Source organism: Macaca mulatta, chromosome 1, assembly GCF_049350105.2.
Source record: "Macaca mulatta isolate MMU2019108-1 chromosome 1, T2T-MMU8v2.0, whole genome shotgun sequence".
Lineage (NCBI taxonomy): Eukaryota > Metazoa > Chordata > Mammalia > Primates > Cercopithecidae > Macaca > Macaca mulatta.
In genome coordinates, this window is record NC_133406.1 from 22,871,657 (window position 1) to 22,892,969 (window position 21,313).

At 42.7% G+C, this 21,313-nt stretch overlaps 1 protein-coding gene and 1 long non-coding RNA gene across 3 annotated transcripts in view; one reads left to right on the plus strand and one right to left on the minus strand.

Annotated features, from left to right (window-relative positions):
* The window catches only part of LMX1A (LIM homeobox transcription factor 1 alpha), a 154,696-nt gene that overhangs the window by 11,265 nt on the left and 122,118 nt on the right, over positions 1-21,313 (minus strand). For both annotated transcript variants that reach the window (XM_028849925.2, XM_077986433.1), the window contains one exon: positions 220-392. In XM_028849925.2, the coding sequence (XP_028705758.1) occupies positions 220-392 (173 nt within the window). The remainder of the gene's footprint in view (positions 1-219; positions 393-21,313) is intronic.
* LOC106994934 (uncharacterized) lies at positions 2,548-7,563 on the plus strand. The gene is made up of 3 exons (XR_013410915.1): positions 2,548-2,733; positions 3,729-3,851; positions 5,191-7,563. It is a non-coding gene; the product is annotated as an uncharacterized LOC106994934 (long non-coding RNA).

Consider the following 21,313-nt stretch of genomic DNA (forward strand, 5'->3'; position numbering starts at 1 on the left):
GGTGTGCACATATGAAAGCTTGGGGAGAGTCTATCACATCCTGGCCACAGCTTAGTGATCTCTGGAGTCTCCAACAGGGCTTGAGCCACCTGTGCAGGCTCTGTCTAAACAGCCTTCCTCACCACTCTGACCCCCAATGTCCACTGAGATCCCAGAGGGGTCTGAGTGCACACAGAGAAGTGGGGCCCAGCTCCTTTTCCTCCCTGCTCCCTCCTATACCTTCCTGCAGGGCTTGGAGGATACTTCAAATGAGGCCTTGAATGCTCGCCTCTGTTGAGTTGTCAAGATGGTTCTCGGACGTTTGGGGCGCTTATGGTCCTTGCCTTCCTCAGCAGTTCCTTTCCCTGCCCCGTGGGCTGACTTGCAAAGACTTTCTTCATCATCACTTTTACCTAAAAGAAGCAAAAGACAATGTTGTCAGTCCCTGAAAGCCAGTTCCTGGAGCTGTATGTTATTCCATAGCAAGTCCTCCAGGACCACATTTCCAGGATGCCTTTATGTATGAGAGCAATAACCTATGTGGTATTGATTTGAAAGCTTCCAGGAAGAGGCTAAGAAAAATACTTCTAAAACCCAGAGACAGGCAGCAGGAAGTCCACCATTACACCTCAGGCTTTATCACAGCATCATATCCTGGCTCCACATTTACTAGCTGTGTGGCCTTGGGCAATGATATGGTTTGGCTCTGGGTCCGCAGAATTGTCATCTCCACGTGTTGAGGGAGGGACATAGTGGGAGGTGATTGGATCACGGGGGCGGTTTCCCCTATGCTGATCTTGTGATAGTGAGTAAGTTCTCACATGATCTGATGGTTTAAAAGTGTGTGGCTTCTTTTGCACTCTTTCTCTCCTGCTTTGCCGTGGTAAGCCCTGCCTTCTTCCCCTTCACTTTCTGCCATGATTGAAAGCTCCCTGAGGCTTCCCCAGCCATGCACAACTGTGAGTCAATTAAGGTTTTTTTCTTTATAAATTACCCAGTCTCAGGTACGTCTTTATGGCAGTGTGAAAATGGACTAATACAGGCAAGTTACTTAACTCTCTACAACTAAATGTACTCTTCTGCAAAATAGTGATATATACGAGAACCTACTTCATTGGGGTTGCTGTGAGGATTAAATGAGTTTATACTAATACGGTACTGAGTGCCCTAAATGCCAATGAGCCTTGACATATAATAAGTGCTCAATGAGTGTTGATGACTAATATTATTTCTTAGACATCATTTTTCAAGACTAGACCTAGAGACTATGTCTGAAACTCTAGTTACTGCCAAGTGGTAGAAAATACTACTATTAAAAAGGCCATAGAGAAAAGCATTAGATCATCTGCCAGTACAGGTAATTCAGAACAGACAGATAACACTGATAACTAGTCAACATTGCTTTTCTGTAAAGTAAGTAACTCTCTAGTGTTAAAGTAATTGTCTAACTATTTGAAATACTTCAACTCTATAAGCAGTGAACAACACGAGGGTTAACTCCGAAGGGAAATAAAACCTCTAGTATATGTCACTGTTTTTTTCCAAGCTACATCTTACATTCCACAGACATCACACTCCTGAGAAAGTGCTTCTAGGGTCTGGGACATACCTGCGTAAGAGAGTCTTCTTTTTACTTTTGGCATTAAAAGCCGTAGGCAGGCCAAGTGTGGTGGCTCATGCCTATAAACCTAACACTTTGGGAGGCTGGGGTGGGTGGATTGCCTGAGCTCAGGAGTTTGAGACCAGCCTGGGCAAAGCTCTGTCTCTACTAAAAATACAAAAAATTAGCTGGATGTGGTGGCGGGCGCCTGTAATCCCAGCTACTTGGGAGGCTGATCCAGGAGAATCGCTTGAATCCGGGAGGCGGAGGTTGCAGCGAGCCAAGATCACGTCACTGTACTCCAGCCTGGGTGACAGAGCAAGACTGTCTCTGAAACAAAATAATAATAATAAAAGCCATAGGCAATTCTATGCCCAAATGATCTAACAAGAACCTAATTTTTCTCTGGGTTCTCACAGAGCTCAACTACCCTCTTTTCTCCAGTGAACATCTTTGCCTCAATGGCTTTCCCCTGTGCCAGTCCCTTCTGGCCACTTCAAGAAAGCAAAGATGAAAGGACGCACTGTGTGTGAGCTACACATCCTTTCTCTTTCCTCCTGCCCTCCTCTGTGAAGGATGCTCCTGGGCATATGCTGTTTTAGTGTAGACATTAGCCGAGTTCTCATTTTCGGCTCTGTCAGATCCAAAAAACTTATTTAATCTGAAAGGACAGTGGCTGCTTCTTTCCATGAACATTTGAACAAACAAGGTTGAACATGAAAGGAACACTAAATTCTGAGTTCCTTGAGGACATGGCCCTTTCAATATAATTGAAAAGGGACTGATACAGGCAGACCTAGGTTTCCATCCCAGTTCTGACCCCATGCTGTATAAGTATGGCCCTGTGCAAGTTATGTCATGTTGCTGAGCCTTGGTTTCCATATCTACATAGCGACAACAATAATCCCACACAGTGGGTGTCACAGAAGTAGGGTTGTTGTGTGTAAATCAACTAACACAGTCCTGGCACTCAGGCAGCCCTTAATAGACGGTATGAAAAGGGTGTCTTTTCCTTCTGCCTCACCACTCTCAATAGTACAAATAAAAGCCCCCACAAGATTAAAGAAGAAAGTTAAAGCAAGAATCCTCATGACAAGGGGTGGCTACTCTGGCATCTTAAAGTCTGAGGTTGCTGTTTTCCAGGGGCTGATGTGGTAAGCTGATCTCAGATATAAGCTTGGTGTGATTATAAAATCTTCCTAGAAGGTTTTCAGAATGGCAAGGAAAAAACAAGCACTTAAGAACTAAGAGCCTCAGGAAAATAAGAAGATCCCACAAGAGGATAAAAGGTAGGAAAAAGAAAGCCATTGACTGCACAGATTTGCCCTTGCTAGACCCTACTGATCCTACTGCTCAGAGGCACCCCAAACTTTGGTGTTTAGTGAGGCCAGCAATTCTCTCTGGTGATGGACTCCCAGGGGTAAAAACGATGCTCCTCTAGCACTAGTGATGACTTCAGTGACATTTCTGAGGAAATGGAGCTAATGCACCAGCCCAGGGATCATGCAGATCTCCTTCAAGGTAGGCAAGAAAACAGGCTGAGTCTGCAGGCCAGGCTCGCAAAAGAAAGTTGGGAAATCCCTAGTATAGAATATATTTTAAAATGCAATTGTATTGTCTCCAGAAACCTCATGCCTCATACCAGTCTTTTCAATAAAACAGTACTTGCATTGATCCTTCTACAGTCATTCCACACATAGTTTGATGCAAATGTATGTTGATAAGCTGGATAACATAACTAATGAAAATATAAAGTCTAAACTAATGACAATGGTTCATTTATATTGATACCATCCAGGACAGCAATGTGACATGGTATCTACAATGGTATCTTTAGCGTTATATAAACTCAGGCTGAAATTCTAGCTTTGCCAGTTACTGTGTTTGATTCTGAACACATTCTCAAGACTCAATTTTCTCATCAGAGAAAGTAACAGTGTTGTTGGAATTAAATGGGATGATATATGTAAAGGATTTAGCACCATTCAGAAATAATCGGCATTTAATAATAATAATAATCATTATTATTTCAGCATAAAAGACATATTCTTACTTCTGACATATGTTGTCAGTTAATTACAGTCTCAGATCAGTGGGAAGTCTCAGTTAAGGTTTTACACTACAGGTGTTCAATTCTCTCTCTTTGCAGCTATGACCCTAGCCAACATGTAGAGCTGGTTTTGTGGACTCTGCCTGTGTGCCTGTGAGAAGGGAGAGCAACAGAGGGAGGGGGAGTTGGAGCTGGTTGAAGAAGGAAGGTGCAATTTCTGAAGTTTGTTCAGAGTCCCAGAGGCAGGATGGCTAAGGGCCTTCTGGGGTCCTCCTACTGCTGTTGCTGTACTCAGCCTTGCCTGGGACATGTGTACATCCCCAAAGAACTGCTGTGCCATCGTGAACCAACAGAGAAGAGAGGGGAAGAGAACACCTCCCAGGTTAGCCATTGGGGCCTATTTTGGGGGGACGTGGTGAGCACCACAGGTGGCTACTCCTTCCCTCTCTCCACATCCCCACAAGAAAAGAGAAAAACATATATGTTTTCAAAACGAGAAGAGAAGGGGAAAGGGGAGAAGGATTGGTTCCAGGACCCCTGCATATACTCAGGTGCATACTCAAACCTGTGCATACACAAGTCCCACAGTTGGTCCTGCCTAACCTGGCTATAGGAAAGGTGGGTCTCCCACAGTGCATATATGCGGGTTTCACAGCCCTTGAATACTGTCTGCATTTGGTCGAAAAAAGAAAAATACACATATAAGTGGACCTGCACAGTTCAAACCCATGTTGCTCAGGGTTAACGGTAGCAGCAGTAGTGGTGGTTTGTCTCTGGAGTGTTTCTCTTGCTTTTGTGGTGCATTTGCTTTCTTTGAGTCCTCCTTCCTGTTATTTGATATCTCTTCTGTCCCTTTACACCTTCCATGTTGCTTTCTAAGAAGCACTTCCTGCTCTAGACCAGGAGTCTACAGACATTTCCTGAAAATGCCAGAGAGTAAATATTTTAGTCTTTGCATGCCTCACAGTCTCTGTTGCAACTACTCAACTCTGCAATTATAGCACAGAAACAACCACAGACAATATGAATGGGCACGGCTGTGTTCCAATAAAACTGTATTTCAAAAACAGGCATCAGGCCAGATTTGGCCTGCATACCATAGTTTGCTAACCCCTGCCCTAGACCTCTCCTGACCTCTTGTTCTCCATCAAAACTTACACATCCTGTGTCCCGTTCTTCCAGCTCTGACTCTGGAGGCAGGAAGCACTGCTCATGGTTAGCATGGTTTGATGTGTTCGCTCCCACAATCAATAACATATATGCATTTAATAAGAAATGCCACTACCCAACAGTCACCAGTGTGGAATTTTAGGCATCCTGGCACATCCGAGCCAGAGAGATTCTGAAGACAGAGGAACACAGGAAGCTTTTGGCACCTCTCAAAGTACAGACAGATGCCACAACCCAGCCGCCAACAGGAATCTGGACCCTTGTTAACCATCACCCAGCTTCCATCTACTGTGTTGTAAATATTATGGGTATAATGGTGCCTTCTGACTCTCCTGGGGAGTTTCCAAGCTGCTCTCGGGGTACTCACTGAGGCTTTTGTTTTCTCTTTCAGGAAGGGCAGACCTGCCTGACTCGGATCTCAGTTTCTCCGTGAAAATATGCAGTGCCTAAAATTTACACTGATCAATTTGTTCACGAGAAAGGACATTTCTAAAAGAGCCAGGAGATTGCCCCCAGAACCAAGAGGAGTACTGGAGAGCAGAAGATGAAGAAAAACCTTTAAACAGCAGAGCAGTGAAGTGGAGGGAGAGGCGGCCCCTCTCCTTTGCCAGAGACTCCCACTCCCAGATGCAGGCCAGAGCGATCCCTCATAATTTAAGCTGACACCCCTCAGCGGAGATGAAAGGAACACCACTCGCTGCTCTCCAACAACAAATGTCAGCATCCCTGGAGGCCATTTAGACACAAACGCAGCATAAATCTGACTCCTAGTGGGGAAGTCCAGAGATTAAGTCTCCACGCACAGCCTACCAGAGTGAAATGAATTTGCTTGGCACAAAGTTTGAACATGTTTCTCAGGGCCTTTCTTTCCCCTTTCTTTAAAAAAAAAAAATCTGGAATGGTTCAGGGCTGTTTTTTCCCCCTTGCTGTTCCTCCCACTCGTTTATGACATAAGCAATGGCAGATGAAAGACCCAGCCATGGTTTATGGCTCAGAGACAGAGCTGCACTACCTGTGGGGCCTCAGAGATTCATTTCAGGTTGTTGGAAAAATCCCAACGGCCCATAAACAGGGCAAGAGATATCTGAGTTTGGCCTAGGAGGCGAGGGTGAGGGAGGGGATGACAGACCTTCATGCTAGGGCAGGGAGAGGCAGGAACGGGCCTCAGATGCTTCCCCAGTGATGAGCCTCATAAATGTCTTTTAGACAGGGGGAGTAGAGGAAGGGTCTGGGATTTGTTGTGAGTAGAGGGAGGAGGCAAAGAAAGAAGGGAGGAATTTATGAAGACAGGATATATAGGAAGCTATTCAGTCCCTGCCCTGCACTATAGGACTAGAATTCCATTCTCCCTGAGAATAGCAGCGGTCAGCTCTCAATGCAATGAACTCAAAGCAGCATTTAAAATCCAAGAGGCAAAAAGTGCAGTTCTCTAGAAAAGCAAAGTCCATGTAGCTACTGTTTTGAAACTGTCTGACACATAGTTCTTCAAGGAAGTTTCAACTCAGACCAAAAACAATTTCTGGTAAAAGATTTGACTTGGAGCTCTTTCATTTAGTCTTACACTCAGTAAGCATTTATTACCGGCTCATGTGTGGAGCACTGCACAGGGACAATCCTAGGATCCAGGGATGATGAAGATTCAGCCTCTGCTCTCACAGAGATATGTGATTAGTAGAGGAGAAAGACCCAGCACCAAAATAATAACTGCACAGAGGAGTTAAGAGAGGGGACTAGGGAAGGGTTCACAGTGCAGGTGTCACCTGAGTTGAAAACGAATGACACAAATGGTGACCAGTAGTTGCCAGAGAGAAAAGGGGAGACAGGGCACTTTATGCCAAGGGCACAAAATACCTAGTGACATGGAAATAAGACATTCACCTGGAATGGAGGCTTCTCAAATATGAATGTTCCTGGCATTCCACTACACATTCAGCACTCACTGTTCCTAGCACTGTGAGGGGATAAAGAAGAACCCCTTGCTCTTAAGGAACATGAAACTGAGTTAGAGTGAGTTGGCATGTAAAAGATAATAAAGTATATAAAAGTGTATGTGGTTAAGTTCTTCAGGCATAGTAAAAACTGGGAAAAAAAAAAGTGTGAGCATTTAGAAAAGAGGAGTATCAATTAGCCAGAGAAGTTAATGAATGAAGAAGGCTTCCAGGTAAGGAAGGAGAGGATTTAGAAAGCCCAATGGGAGGAAGGAGGTGTTACAAAGGCCAGGAAGGAAAGAGAGAAGGTGTGTGCAGAGATGGGTGTGGGCCCTTTGGGGCCTCAGGCAGCCTTTCATGACATGGAAGGTCTTATTGGAACACTCCACCTAACCGAGGAATAAACATAGCCTGAAAGAGGCGCAGGAACTGGTCTCAACAGACACAGGGCATAGGTGGCAGGGTCAGGCCTCATGCAAGGTTTGTCTACTTCCAAGATGAGGCCCAGAGGCACCCCTGCAGGGAGAAAAGGAACAGGCTGTTTAGCCAGCATATCAGACACAGTAAGCAACTGACAGTCACCTCTACATGCCCCGGGCCAAGTGTGCTGAAAATCAAATGCTTTGTCTCCCATTAATTACTAATAACCACTAAAGATTACTCTTCCTATGGGAAGGTATGTGGAGTGGTGGAAAGTAACTTTGGCTGTAAAATAGGAGACCTCCTAGTCCTAATTTTGCTACTAAGCTGTGTGACCTTGGATAAAATTCCTCATGTCTCTGAGATGCAATTTCTACATCTATGAGATGAATTAAAAACTCCTTATGTTTACCTAATACTTGACATGGCATCACTTTATAATTGTATTGTTTCACTGTTTCTACCATAACCCTATGAGGCAGGAAATGCCTTGTTATCAGTTTTTTACAGATGAGCAAACTGAGGCCCAAGAAGAAAGTAAGGTGATCTTTTGCCCAAGGACACACAGCTGGGATGCTCTTTCTTCAACCCCTATCTCTCCCTGCCTTCTTGACTTGCCTCACGGGTTGTCGTAAAGATCCAAGGATATGTGGTGCTTGCAAAATATCAGGTGCTGTCTAACTACAGGCAGCATTATTGTTATTAAAGAGTGAGGAAAGAAAGAAGGTTTTCTGGAGGGGGTGAAAAGTTGACCCTGAGCTCCTGCTGGAAAAACCATTCTTTTCAGTACAAAAGGGGCAGAGCTTATTTTAAATCCCCATATCTCCCCAGGCCCTCCCGTCTCCCCCGCTACACCCCCCAACTATCTTGCCCTGCCACTGCAATCCCCACCAGGGTGAATGCAAGGAAAATCTCCAAGCACAGTGCACTAAGCACTCAAGGAGCAGAGCAGACAGAAACCAAGCTGCATGCCAGAGTCAGGCCGTAGGTAAAGTGTCCCAAGAAAGACACCTTTGTTCAAAGATGTCCACTGCAGATGGGGGTTTCTGTGCCAGGCAGGGGGAGGGGCTGGGCAGGTCAGAGGCAGGGCATTCCAGCTCAGACGTCCAGGCAGGCCCCAAAGGGGAGCTGTGTGTCTCCACTCTGAGTGCTGGCAGCCGGCCACAGCCTGGATGCCTCTCCCTTTGCTTTCCTCAGCTGGCTGGTGCTCATGAAGGGAGACCTTGTGCTTGGGAGGTATTCAGGAAAACAGGACAGTATTGGAACTGATTGGTAGAATTACTGTGGATTTGCATCAGTTTCAGGACTTTTCACATTTGGATAGATCTTAAGCTAACACCTACCTTAGCTCTGTCTCCCCTCTACACACACACACACACACACACACACACACACACGTGAGCATGCTCTCTCCATCATTCCCTCTCTGAATTTTTCCATCTCTTTCTCTCTCCTATCTAATAAAAACATGGCCACATGTAGTCCAAACTGATAAGCATGGGTGTATACTGCATGTACCTGCACCAAGATTTGTCAGACACTACAAATACTGGCAACTGAAATATCAGACAATTCCTCCCCACCAACATCACCGTATTCAAATCAAGCCTGGGTAAATATACTAACTGAAACCATAACTTGTTTTGTTTTGATTTGGCAGGCCTCCAAGAAGGAGACTGTAGAGCTCATAACAAGTTGATTCAGATGTTTGGGGCTCAGAGCTCAGTCTAGATAAAGCTCATTAATCCAGCTTCCCTATGGTTCACTAGGCTTGGAGTATTATGTGCATGACATTATATTAGGTTCAAATGAATAAGGTTTGAGTGTGTTTGTCCTAATTTGGGAAGTAACTTAAGTGGATCGAATACCATCTCTCTTTGGAGTAGTCCAATTTTCTATATTAATTACTAGTCTTTTGAAGGATAAATTATCTGAGAAAATTAAATTGTTTCTAGGCAAGGGTTGGAAGACAAAGGGTTAATTATCTCTCCAAATTGCAAAAGACCAAGACAACAATCCTGTTAGTGGCTAGGAAGGTGGGTAAATTGACTAACACTCAAAATGTTCTCATTGCAAAAGTGAGTCCTCGTTGGTCAAATTCACTGTGGTCTTAAACATAGGGAGAGGTTGTCTGAATGACCACAGCTGATCAGACTGCTTGAGCCCTTGGCTGAGACACTGTGGTTCCTGAACAGGCCCTGTGTTGGTTTGGAGAGGAAAGCAGAGGCCCATACCCAGCCGGGTCTATGCCTTCAGACTCCAGTCCATTCCATAAACCACTGATAGGCTATCTGAAAGAGCAAGGTAAAACAGGGTCAGATACCTAGCCTTTGTTCTTACCTCCACTACTCACCAACTGTGTGACCTAAGGCAAATGACCTTAACTTGCCTAGGACTAGGAGGAGGTTTGGGAGGAAATGGAGATTCACTGCTAATGAATACAGAGTTTCTTTTGGTGGTGGGGTGGGGGGTGATGAAAAATGTTCTAAAATTGACTGTGATGGTTGTACAACTCCAAATACACTAAACGCTACTGAATTGTACACTTCAAGAAAAAAAAAATGACAGAACCTCTCTAAGCCTTACTTTTCTATTTGTAAAATCAGAAGAATAAAGACCTGTCAAGCCACCCTGATAGGATTGTTATGAACACAATACAGACACAGCAGATAAATGCACTTTGAAAAAAGTTGTAATAAAAGTGTAAGATATTTCAAATATTTTTATTATGACTCTTGGCTGTTCATGAACTTACCACATATCCCCACTGGCTAAGAAACTCAAACTCCTCATATGGAAAATTCCATCATTCAACCACTCCAGCTTCAGTGTGCCTACTACGTGTAGCCACTCTTTTAGACCCAGAATAAGGAGGAATGGACAAGATCAAGACAGCCTCTGCCTTAGAAGATGGTGAGTAAAGAAAAACAGAAAAGAAAACAGAGCAATGGGATAAAGAATGACTGAGGGAGTAAGAAAGAAAGAACTTCTTAAGTTCACAGTTCTGTGCTAACAGGGAGGTCCAAATCTATCTGCTCCTTGCAGTCTCCCTCAGCTCCTGTCCATGGTAATTTCTTCCCTTTCTAAATACCCAGAACACGTGTTTGTCTATCTCAAATACTTTAGTTACTCAAGCATATTCAAACAAGGAGACAATTTTGTATGTTGTCTTACATTATTCTCCAACCATTTTAGTGGACAACAGTATCATAAGTTCTAAGTATAAACTTTTTTAAAACAACTAGTGTACTACACCAATATAAAGATTCTGTTTTGGCCTACTTCTGGAGGCAGTATAACAGAGTGATTAAGAGAGATGCTTTGGACTCAAATATTTTGCTCTGTCATTTACTAGCTAGTGGTCTTGGCCAATGATATGGTTTGGATCTGTGTCCCACCCAAATCTCATGTTGAACTGTAATCCTCAATGTTGAAGGCAGGGCCTGGTAGGAAGTGATTGGATCATGGGGGCAGTTTCTCATGGTTTAACACCATCCCCCTTCGTGTTGTCATGATGATAGTGAGTCTTTATGAGATCAGGTTGCTTAAATGTGTGTGGCACCTCTTTCCTCTCTCTCTTGCTTCTGCTCCACCATGTAAGATGCCTGGATCCCCATTCACCTTCCTCTATGATTGCAAGTTTCCTGAGACTTCCCCAGAAGCCGAGCAGATGCCTCCATGCTTCCTGTACAACCTCTGGAACCATGAGCCAATCAAAACTCTTTTCTTTGTAAATTTCAGTCTCCGGTATGTCTTTATAGCTGCGCAAGAAAAGACTAATACAGCAAAAATTCCCTCTGCATTAAGTCTAGGCAGCCCCATCTATAAAATGGGATTGTTGAAAGCACTTACCCAACAAGATAGTTACAGGAACTGAAGGGGGAACAGTGTTTATGGTACCTAGTCAATTGTAAGAAATTAACAAATGCTGGCTAATTTTCATCAGCATTTTAATTTTGTGTATCTTCTATATAATTAGAATAAGCTTCCAGAAAACAGAGGTCAAGTCTGAATCATCTTTGTATCCTCCACAACACAACAACATACTGAGTACTCAGGAGATTAATAATTAGCTGTTGAATAGCTTGTATTTCAGTTAATACACAAGGAACAGAAATAAGCCAAAGGTCACACTGGCAATGCATTGCACAAACAAATGCACTGTAGAGTTCTGCCTTTCCATTTTTTTCACAAATCAATTCACCAGTGCCAACCAGTAACTTTCAGTCACTACAGAAATTATTAGCTACCTCCATAGTTAGGGTTCACCTGGGATGAAATTTATTTCCTTTTAACTACAATCTTAATCTCTTTCACATTGATATTGATGCTACCAACGGTCCACCTTCTCATTAGTACCCATCCAGTTATGTTTCAATAGGAAGACAGGAGAGCAGGTCATGAAAAAGAGAAACCCCAAATTATGCTAATTAGGGATAGAGAGGAGGGAGACTGAAGAAAATAAAATGCAAACAGGGCAGAGAAGGTGAACAGCACTGTGGAGCACATAAAATCGGCAATTTCTCATTCAGCCAGTCCTCATGTGACTGCAACACATAGTCTCCAAGGATAGCTTAGGGGAAGGAGGGGAGCACTTGGTCAGGAGGCCCTCAGCCCTGGCAGACTGGGCTGCTTCCCAGCTGAGAAATCTTGGACAGACCTTCCCATAGCCATGCTTTGTCATGGGTGGGAATACAAGATTAAGTGAGGAAAGCATAAATATTGTTTGCAAGGAAAGCTTGCTCTAGACTGCTATAAACTGATCATAATTGTATGCAGTGAACTCCACTACAACCATTCAGAAATTATTTATGGTTATTTCCTTTAGGTGAAATTGAGTGTCTCAAGACTATCTTAATGTTGATGAAATCATTGCTGACAGTACCATCACAAACACTTTGTGTAATTAGTTAGCCTTGAATTTCTAACATTAAAAACTCTTCAATACTGTCATTACTTATAAAAGACAGAGTTTATTGTTGAAATAGGGTTTAGAGGAAAAACACTGTTACTCTGAAGCTAAGACCGCTGTAATTACAGTCTGGACTCTAGGGCCATGGTTTTCAAAACGAGCATGTCCCCGAATCACCTGGTGGGCTGGTGAAAACACCAGTTGCTGATACAGTGGGTCTGGGATGGGGTCCGCGACTTTCTCTTTCTACCCATTTCCCAGGTGATGCTGCTGCTGCTGCTGCTGCTGCTGGTCCAGGAACCACACCTTTAGAATAACAGATCCAGAATGTTTCTCCCTCTCTCTTTCCCCACTCCTACACTCCCACCCCTGCAGGCACACACAAGAAGGTTGGGTAAGAGCTTCTGAAGAGATGTGAGCAAACACAGCACATTCTTACTTTCAGTCAACAGAGTCTTCATGCCTTTTCAACTATTTCAACCAGCTCTTGAGAGTGATTCCTGCTAGTTTCGATAATTGTGGGAGAATGGAAATTTTTTTACAACCATCTTTTCCTCTTTAAAAATAATGGTATGACTGGAGGAAAAAGTGAGGATGAGTATAAGGTAACCTAAGATGGGCAGGCACAGGACTGGTCCTTGTTATGCATCACTGGGAAGTACACCACCAAGCGCAAGGTCAGGCCTCTCTCCTCTCTATCAGTGTGATAGCTGTTAAGCACCAGAGCCATGGACAGCTAAGTGGGTAAGCAGGCAGTGAGCCCTGGAATCTGCATCACGATTCGTCTCTCCTTTACCTTCATGCTCAAGGTGCTGTCTTCCACCTCGGTTCCCTATCATCTATTCCTGGACTGAGGCAAAGTGCTGAACAGCCCTTCTGTTTGCAAGACTGGTGAATTCAAAGTCATGCATCTCTCACAAAGCACAAATGTCATCCAATGTGTGGGCTTAGTTCAGTGTCCTAGATCAAGTCTTTCAATGAGTCCTCCCTCACAGTCAGCTGTTTCACCTCCATCAGTGCCAGTGAGAGCTAGAGCAAGAGATTATCAGGAAGCATGGCAAACGAGAAAAAACTTGCCATTGTGGGTGCAGCTGAGCTTCAGGAATCATAGGTGGCTGATGAGCTATGACAGCAGCTGGTAAAGAGGTGCTGAGGTTAACCTTGCTGTCAGGTTCTAAGTTAACATTGCTTCTTTTTGTATCAAATGCCTTGATCTATATAATGGATGTGCATCTGAGAAGTTGTACATAGACCAAACTTCTGTAAGGTCGAATTTTATTTTCCCAGTGAAGGAGTTCTTAGTTACATAGATGCTTTATCTTCAGGGATAAATATTTTTTAGTATGCAGAGGATCCTCATACTTCCATCATCACGTATTCGTCTAAACATATTTGTTGTGCAAAGTGCTTAATATACATCCGTGAACAAGGCAGAGTCCCTGTCTTCACCACAGTCTGGTAGAGGAGAAGAAAGATTAACAGGTCTTTACAAGACAAGCTAAGAAGTATTTTGGTAAAGTATAAGATACTGAAGGAATACAGTGGAGGGGCATCTAATGTGGTCTCAGGGGATCAGGGCAGGCTTCCTCAAGAAGGCTTGCAGAAAGAGAATGGATTTAAATTTAAATAAATTTAAAATAAAGGACAAAGAAAAATATTCTAGCACAAGAGAGCAGACAGGAGCATGGACAGTGAAGGAGGGGTTAGCAGAGCTGACAAAGCAGAGACTTGTGTTTCAGTTTTTAAAACACAGAGCCAGCCAGGCATGGTGGCTCACGCCTACAATCCCAGCACTTTGGGAGGCTGAGTTGCTTGAGCTCAAGAGTTTAAGACCAGCCTAGGCAACATGGTGAAACCCCATCTCTACTAAAAACAATACAAAAATTAGCTGGGTATGTTGGCACACACCTGTAATCCCAGCTACTTGGGTGGCTAAGGCAGGAGAATCACCTGAACCCAGGAAGTGGAGGCTGCAGTGAGCCAAGATTGAGCCACTGCACTCCAGCCTGGGCAACAGAGTAAGGCCCTGTCTCAACAATACATACATACATACATACATACATACATACATACATACATATAATGCAGAGCCAACAAAAGGAAATTGTTAAGAGCAGTCTAGAGCTTTGAGTCAAAGAAACCCGGAATTCAATGCTGGTTCTTTTGGGAAAAAATTACTTATTTCCCCCAAATTTCAGCTTCTTGTACTGAGCACCATAGTATCCATTCAAGAAATTCAAATTATTAATATTTTTCATCACAACTAAGTAATATTATATACCCTATGCAAAAGGGTCTTATTAATATGAGCAATGACCAAAAAGTCTTGGTTTTTGTTTTTTTAAAACAAAAGGAAGGAAATTGAAAAATAAAACTCTAGTCACTAGCTAGGGAGACAGTCATACAAGCAGATAATTACAACATCATTTGAAGAGATTCCTTCATTCACGCATTCGGCAAACATTTACTTACTTCACATAATGTTGTAGTGACTGTCGTTCTAGGTTCTGGGAATACAGTAGTGAATATAACAGACAGGACCTCTTACTCTTGTGGAACTTGCCTTTATTTGGAGAAGGTATATCAAAGAAGTAAAGCATGATCTATGTCATTTTAGAATCTAAATAAAATGTAAACAGGGAAGAGTGATAAGCATAGATTGAAAACAGTGACTGATGGATAAGTCAGTAGTGACGGATGTTACTTTGGAGAGAACAGTGCTATAGTTCAGATAGCACCTGCTGCAGCTCCTCCATGGTGCCAGCTCATACCTGACAGGCCCACTGCAGCTCCAGCTTCTACCAGATGCCTACAGCAATTACATCATTTCCTCACTCTGTCCCTCAGCTTGCAAGTAGTAGCAGCTTTCTTTTGTTGCTAATTTGTAGATTGTCTCCCCCGGTCTGTTTGCATATCAACAACCTCATCAGCCATCTAATCACTTCTCTGTATTAAACTCTTTCTGCTCTAAAAGTCAACAGTTGTGTCTTCTCCCCAGGCTGGCCCCTGGATGATTTAGTTCTTCAGGGTGTCAAAGGATTTCACAGGTTGGGCAACAGTCTCTTCACTTGCCAGGTAAGCACCTCCACACACTTGATTTCACTAGCCATATTGAAAACTAAGTTAGCTTAAATCATCTTCTCACTTCCTTTGCTATCTTCCTTGGACCTGGCTTTGCAAGGCTTATCCTAGAGTAGCAGTTAGGTAATGAGACATGGCAAACATTCACCCCAGGATTTAGACTTTAGGTCCAGAATTCACTGGAAATTAGTACTAAAGTTCTATAAGCAGTCAGCACCATGGCCAGATCCAAGAGGCCACAGGGAAAAACCAGAGGCCAGAAAGGACTTTAAAGGAAACTTACTCCAGAGACCAAAGAGAGGAACTGGATACCTTATCATCTTTGCTTGTAGAGCCACTCTTCAATTTGTGTCCACTATCTATACTGCTGTGTCATATATAGACCAAACAATTAAAGAGACAGGTTTTTCCACATGTTGCATCACCTCTAGGAATAGTTAAAATAGAAATGATCTCTGCAGCCTGTCCTGAAAGTGATCTATCAGATTTCATCAAATATCAGCTGCCTTTAATTTATAAAATATGTCATTATTTTGTGGACCACCAAAAAAGGAAAAAAAATGTGGCCATTTAAACTTTGATACAATGCTTTCTCACCATATCAACTGTGAATCAGATCTCAATTTTGGATACATTAAAACACAACCCAAGAAAAGTGTCTTAGAACATGAAACACAGCATCACCTCTGCTTAAGGTATTCAAGTCCTCTTAACCAGAGAAACTGCTTAAGGGACTGCTCATCTAGAAAACCCCAAGATTCAGGACCTTGGGGAGAGCATTCATACGGAAGCTAGAGATGGCCCCCGCTGTCATTTCTATTATTAGTCCCAACTCCTTCACATGTTCCCAACTATCTCTTTGGCCATGTTTATGATCCCAAATGAGGCAGCACAAGAGCCCCGCAGTGGGTAGGAGGAAGCCTGATACTAAACCTGCTTCTACCAGTTACTACAACATGGCCTTGAACAAGGCACTTAACCTCAATTTTCTCAGCTATGAAATGAGGGAGTTGTGATAAATGATGTCTTAGATTCCTTTCAACACAATCATCTATGTTTACAAATGAAAGGAGAAAATATTAACAAATCTGCTGTCTGGTTATGATCACTGAACTGAACACTGGTTCTCAATCAGGAGTAATTTTTTTTTTTTTTTTTTTTTTGGTCTCTCAGGGATATGTGTAAATGTATGAGGGCTCTTTTTTTCTGGTTGTTAGTGGAGGGAGGCCACAGATGCAATACATCAGCTTGCCTCACCAAAAATGCCAATAATACTTAAATTGCGAAATGCAGACTAAGACTGTTATGGACTGAAGGTTTGTGTGCCCCTGAAATTCATAGGTTGAAATCCTAAGCTCTAATGTGATTGTTTTAAAAGGTTAGGCTTTTGGAGGTAATTAGGTCATAATGGGGGAACCCTCGTGAACGCTTTCAGTGACCTTTTAAAGGAACTCCAGAGATCATTCTCATTCTCTTTTTGCCACTTGAGGATACTAGGAAAAGTCAGCAATCTGCAACCCAGAAGAGGGTTCTCTCCAGAACCCAACAATGTTTGGACTCTGACCTCAAACTTCCAGTGACAAGAACTCTGAGAAATAAATTTTTGTTGTTTATAAGCCACCCAGTTTATGGCATTTTGTTATTGCAGCCTGAGCAGACAAAACAGGAATATTCTGAGAAGGTGTTTATGATGATGAACAGAAACCTATCTCTCAGTTTGTGTTCTTTTTGCAGAAGATTTCTGTCTAATTTAATTTTATTATAGTGGTTTAACATGGATAGCTCTAGGAGCTGTCACTTAGGCAATGCCCAAGGAAACCCCCCAGTCTGCTATCTAGATGGTAATCTGTGTCTTAATATTCTCCTATGAACTTCTCAAGTTTCATTTTTCCTGGTGGCAGGAACAGCCCTACATATTGGACAATAACTTTATCTCTGGGCTGCGGTAAGTGGAACCAACAGGTTTCCACTGCCATGTCACATTGCTCACAAATCGCTACATGAATGTGGATGTCTGACTTACCCTCCAGCTGCCCCTTGCTGCAATATGCTGCAAAACAGTACAGGGTCTGAGAATAAAGAAGCTTGGAGAGCATCTAGACCAACAATTTCACATTCACATTTCCTCCAATAGGAAACTGAGTCACAGATAGGGAAAGGAGCTTATCCAAGATCATATGCCTACTTAATAGTCCCCAAATCTAGGATTCAAGGCTCTTGGCTCAGGTCCAGTGCTCCTTCCCCATTCCAAGTGTCTGTCACAGGTGGCGAGAGGAGAAAGTCCCAGCAGTTCCGATTCAGTGTCCTGCGGAGCAGACTGGAAAACTCTTGCCCGCTGCCCAGGGAATGGGGTGTGATCACTAACCCCATGCACTCAACTCAGAAGGTGGAGCACTAACACTCTGAACATTTGTTGATAAAAAAAATTTCCTAAAGTAAATTATTCTACCTTCCTAGTTCACTAACTAGACCTTGTAGAAACAATTAGTCTTTTTTTAGTGATGGTTCTCAATCTTTTGATGAGTCATGAGAAGCACTGTCTTAACAAAGCAATTGCTTTATACAGCTGCACATGTAGAAAGCATAAGACACTGGGCTGATTAGGACTACCTCTGGAAAATACTTCTTCGAAGGTGTTGTTTAAAATAAATCTTAGAAATTGGCTTAGTTTCTTTTTTTATTATTTTTATTTTTGGAGACAGGGTCGCAACTCTATCACCCAGGCTGGAGTGCAGTGGTGCCATCATAGCTCATGGCAGCCTCGAACTCCTATGCTCAACCATCCTACACCCTCAGCCTCCTGAGTAGCTAAGACTAATTAGCCTGCATGCACCACCATGCCAGGCTAATTTTATTTTTTGTAGAGAGAGGGTCTCACTTTGTTGCCCAGGTTGGTCTGGAACTCTTGGCTTCAAGTGACCTTCCAGCCTCAGCCACCCAAAGAGCTGGGATTACAGATGTGAGCCAATGCACCCAACTTTATTTTCTGATTAATTCTTTCTTTGTACTAGAAGAGAGTTTTAAATTATGTATTCTGCTTAATTGAGAACTCTAGTTAACTTGGTTCCCATGAACCTGTGTTTTGTGAAAAATTATAGTTGTTATTTTATCTGACTAATTATTTCTCTCCTATGTAAACTGATTTAACAGACTTTTATTTTTACCTGTTCTAAATAATCTAAATTCTAAAGCTTATAATTTGAGTATTCTAACGTTTAAAACACTCACAGGCAAGTTTATCTCAACTTTTTGGAATTTAATGATTACAAATCTGCTATTCCTGGGAATTTGCCTACACGGACTATCCAAACGCATTGAGAGCACACAGGGACTGAAACCAGTGTGTCTTATGCACCTGGCAAGGTACTCTTGAGAGCATTCTATCAGACAAGAAAAGGGAAAACTCTTTTTCTGCTTTCCCACAAGGACATGCCATGGTCCTTGGTTATACCCAAGGTCAAAGAAAGTGAAGTACCGGGTTGGGGATTAGCTCTGTGAAACCAGCCTCAAGGTCCACAGAGTAGGGAAGGCTGGGGATACATCCCTGTGATGGAACAGCAAAGGGCTCCAGACTAGGGTATGGAGAAGCTCTGGGGAACCTTGCCATTTTGAAGGAGATCTGCATCCCTGTCCTGAGTCCTTTCCTTTGGAAGTTACTGTGTCTGGGCTTGAAGACCCAGAGTTCATCAAAGAGAGGGAGGCATTTTCCATTCCTTTTCTCAAACTTTGCAAAAGTACCAGAAAATGCCAGTGCATGGTTTTACCAGCCTCTAAAAGGGAAAACCAGGGCTCAATGGATCTCCCTTACATGTAATATGGTGTAGGCATACAGCATTCTGGAGAGCCATGAGATACTAGGCAAAGAGGGAAGTAGAGGAAGGTGAACTCTTTCATATTTTTTTTTTAAGAGGAAGAGACTTCTGGCATCATTACCTGGTCTGCTTTCAGGAAAGCACAACACTTGTACGAAGATGAGGAGCTTCTCATGTTGTAGCTGGTCATTTAAGAAGAAAATAAAAATTCAATATAAACTGACTACCTCATACACATAGATCCAAACCAATTCTTGGGGAAAGTGATAGAACTAATGTCACATTCCCTTTGGCACATTCCACTTGGCAGATATTTTGTCTGGAGTCCTTTGTCCCTCCTTCAAGAACCAAAATTCCCTCTGGTCACACCCCAGCTGTTAGATTAGGAAAAGCTAGCTGTGACTCCTTTCATCACTGTCAAGCAGCCTAATGTGTAGCTTCCCAACCATACGAAAAGGGCACTTTGGTGAGTCAGGAAGATGTCCTTGGAGTGTCTCCACTTCTTGGATTTCCTCACTCTCCTTAGATGGTATAGGAATAGGATGTTAAACGGACCAGCAGAAGTATCAATACTTATGTATAATAATGAATTCCCTTTATTGCACCCTTACTTTTTTTCCAACAATCCCCACCATAAACACTTTTTATATATATATAGTCCCATCCAAGCCTCACAAGTTTGTTTTCCCAAAGCCATGAAGACTCAGACAATTGCATCCATGGAGACACTGGTTTAAAACTACCCAGTTTTGGCTGGGCACGGTGGCTCATGCCTGTAATCCAAGCACTATGGAAGGCTAAGGTGAATGGATTCCTTGAGCCTAGGAGTTCAAGACCAGCCTGGGCAACACAGGGAGACCCAGCATCTAAAAATTTTAAAAATTAGCCAGACATGGTGGTACACAACTGTGGTGCCAGCTATTCAGCAGTATGAGGTAGGAGAATCACATGAGCCCAAGAGGTTGAGACTGCACAGAGAAGTGATTGTGCCACTGCACTTTAGCCTGGGTGACAGAGCGAGACCGTCTCAAAAAAAAAAAAAGAAAAAGAAAAACTACCCAGTTTTAAACCCTCAGCTTCTCTGTGATTCCCAAATCCACATCGGACCTCCGCTTTAAATCCCAGATCTATGCGTTCAACTGCCCACCAAATGTCCACAGTCACATGGTCCAAAAAAACCTTCAAAGTCAGCATGACCCACCTGAATTTTATCTAGATCCCTGGTTCTTTTCTGAACATTCTATCTCTTCTTTTAACAACACTATTCATAACATTTAGAACTCTCAGTCATCCTCAACTTCAACCACCCTTCCTGTATTTCATAGTCATTTAAGTTCTAGAATTTAAGCTCCCTGATGGGCAGGTGCTTTGCCTGTTTTGTTCATCGTTTTGTCCACAGCACATAGAATGATGCCTGATACATTAGTAGGGATTCACTAAGTATTGAGGGCATAAATGAATGAATAAATTCTCTGAAACCCCTCTCTAAGGTCTGCCTTGGTTCAAACCTTCATCTCTCACTTGGAACACTGCGATAGTCTCCTGACCAACTTCCCTGCCTGCAATGTTACCCCAACTCCAATCCATCCTCGCTACTTCTCTTTTGGAAAAAACAGACAGAATAACATCACAATCCTGTTTACAAACTTCTGATCTGACTTCCCACAACCATCAGAGTATATTCAAATAAGATATACAAAATCCTTCACATTTTGGCATTAATCTTACTGCTCACTCACACAGGATCTCAGTGCTCCAGAGCAATCCTACAATTCAGTCCTTCCTCTCATGCCTGGATACAACCCTACTCTGCAACTCTGTACAGGTTAAGTTGCATTTTCTAACAACATAATCATTTTCATTTCATTGCCTGCAAATTACCTACTCTGCCAAGTCCTAGTTACAGTTTCATACCCATTGTGAAGCCTTTTCCAAACAGTCCCAAGTACTTTGCCCTAATATACATATACGCACCCCAAGAGGAATGATAGCGCCAGTCTCTATGATCTCATAGCACTTTATATCTCTACTATAATATTAATGCATATTTTATTTTATTATAATTATTTTGTTATGGGAGTTTCTTATCCCCTGAGGAATCTGAGGGTCTGGAAAAGAGAGGTGGTTTCCATTCCTCTTGTAATCACTAGTATCTAACCCAGAGTCTGACAGATATAGACAGGCTTTCAAAATGTTTGCTGAACTGGCCTCAATTTAATTTAGTTAACATCAATCAGAGAGCAACGAATAAACAAACAGCCATGGACTTAGTGAGACTAATTCTCTGAGGTCTTCACCGCCAAGGCCAAACTAAAAACTAAAGTAATTACTTGGGTAGATGATTCATGAAAGAAGGAAAAC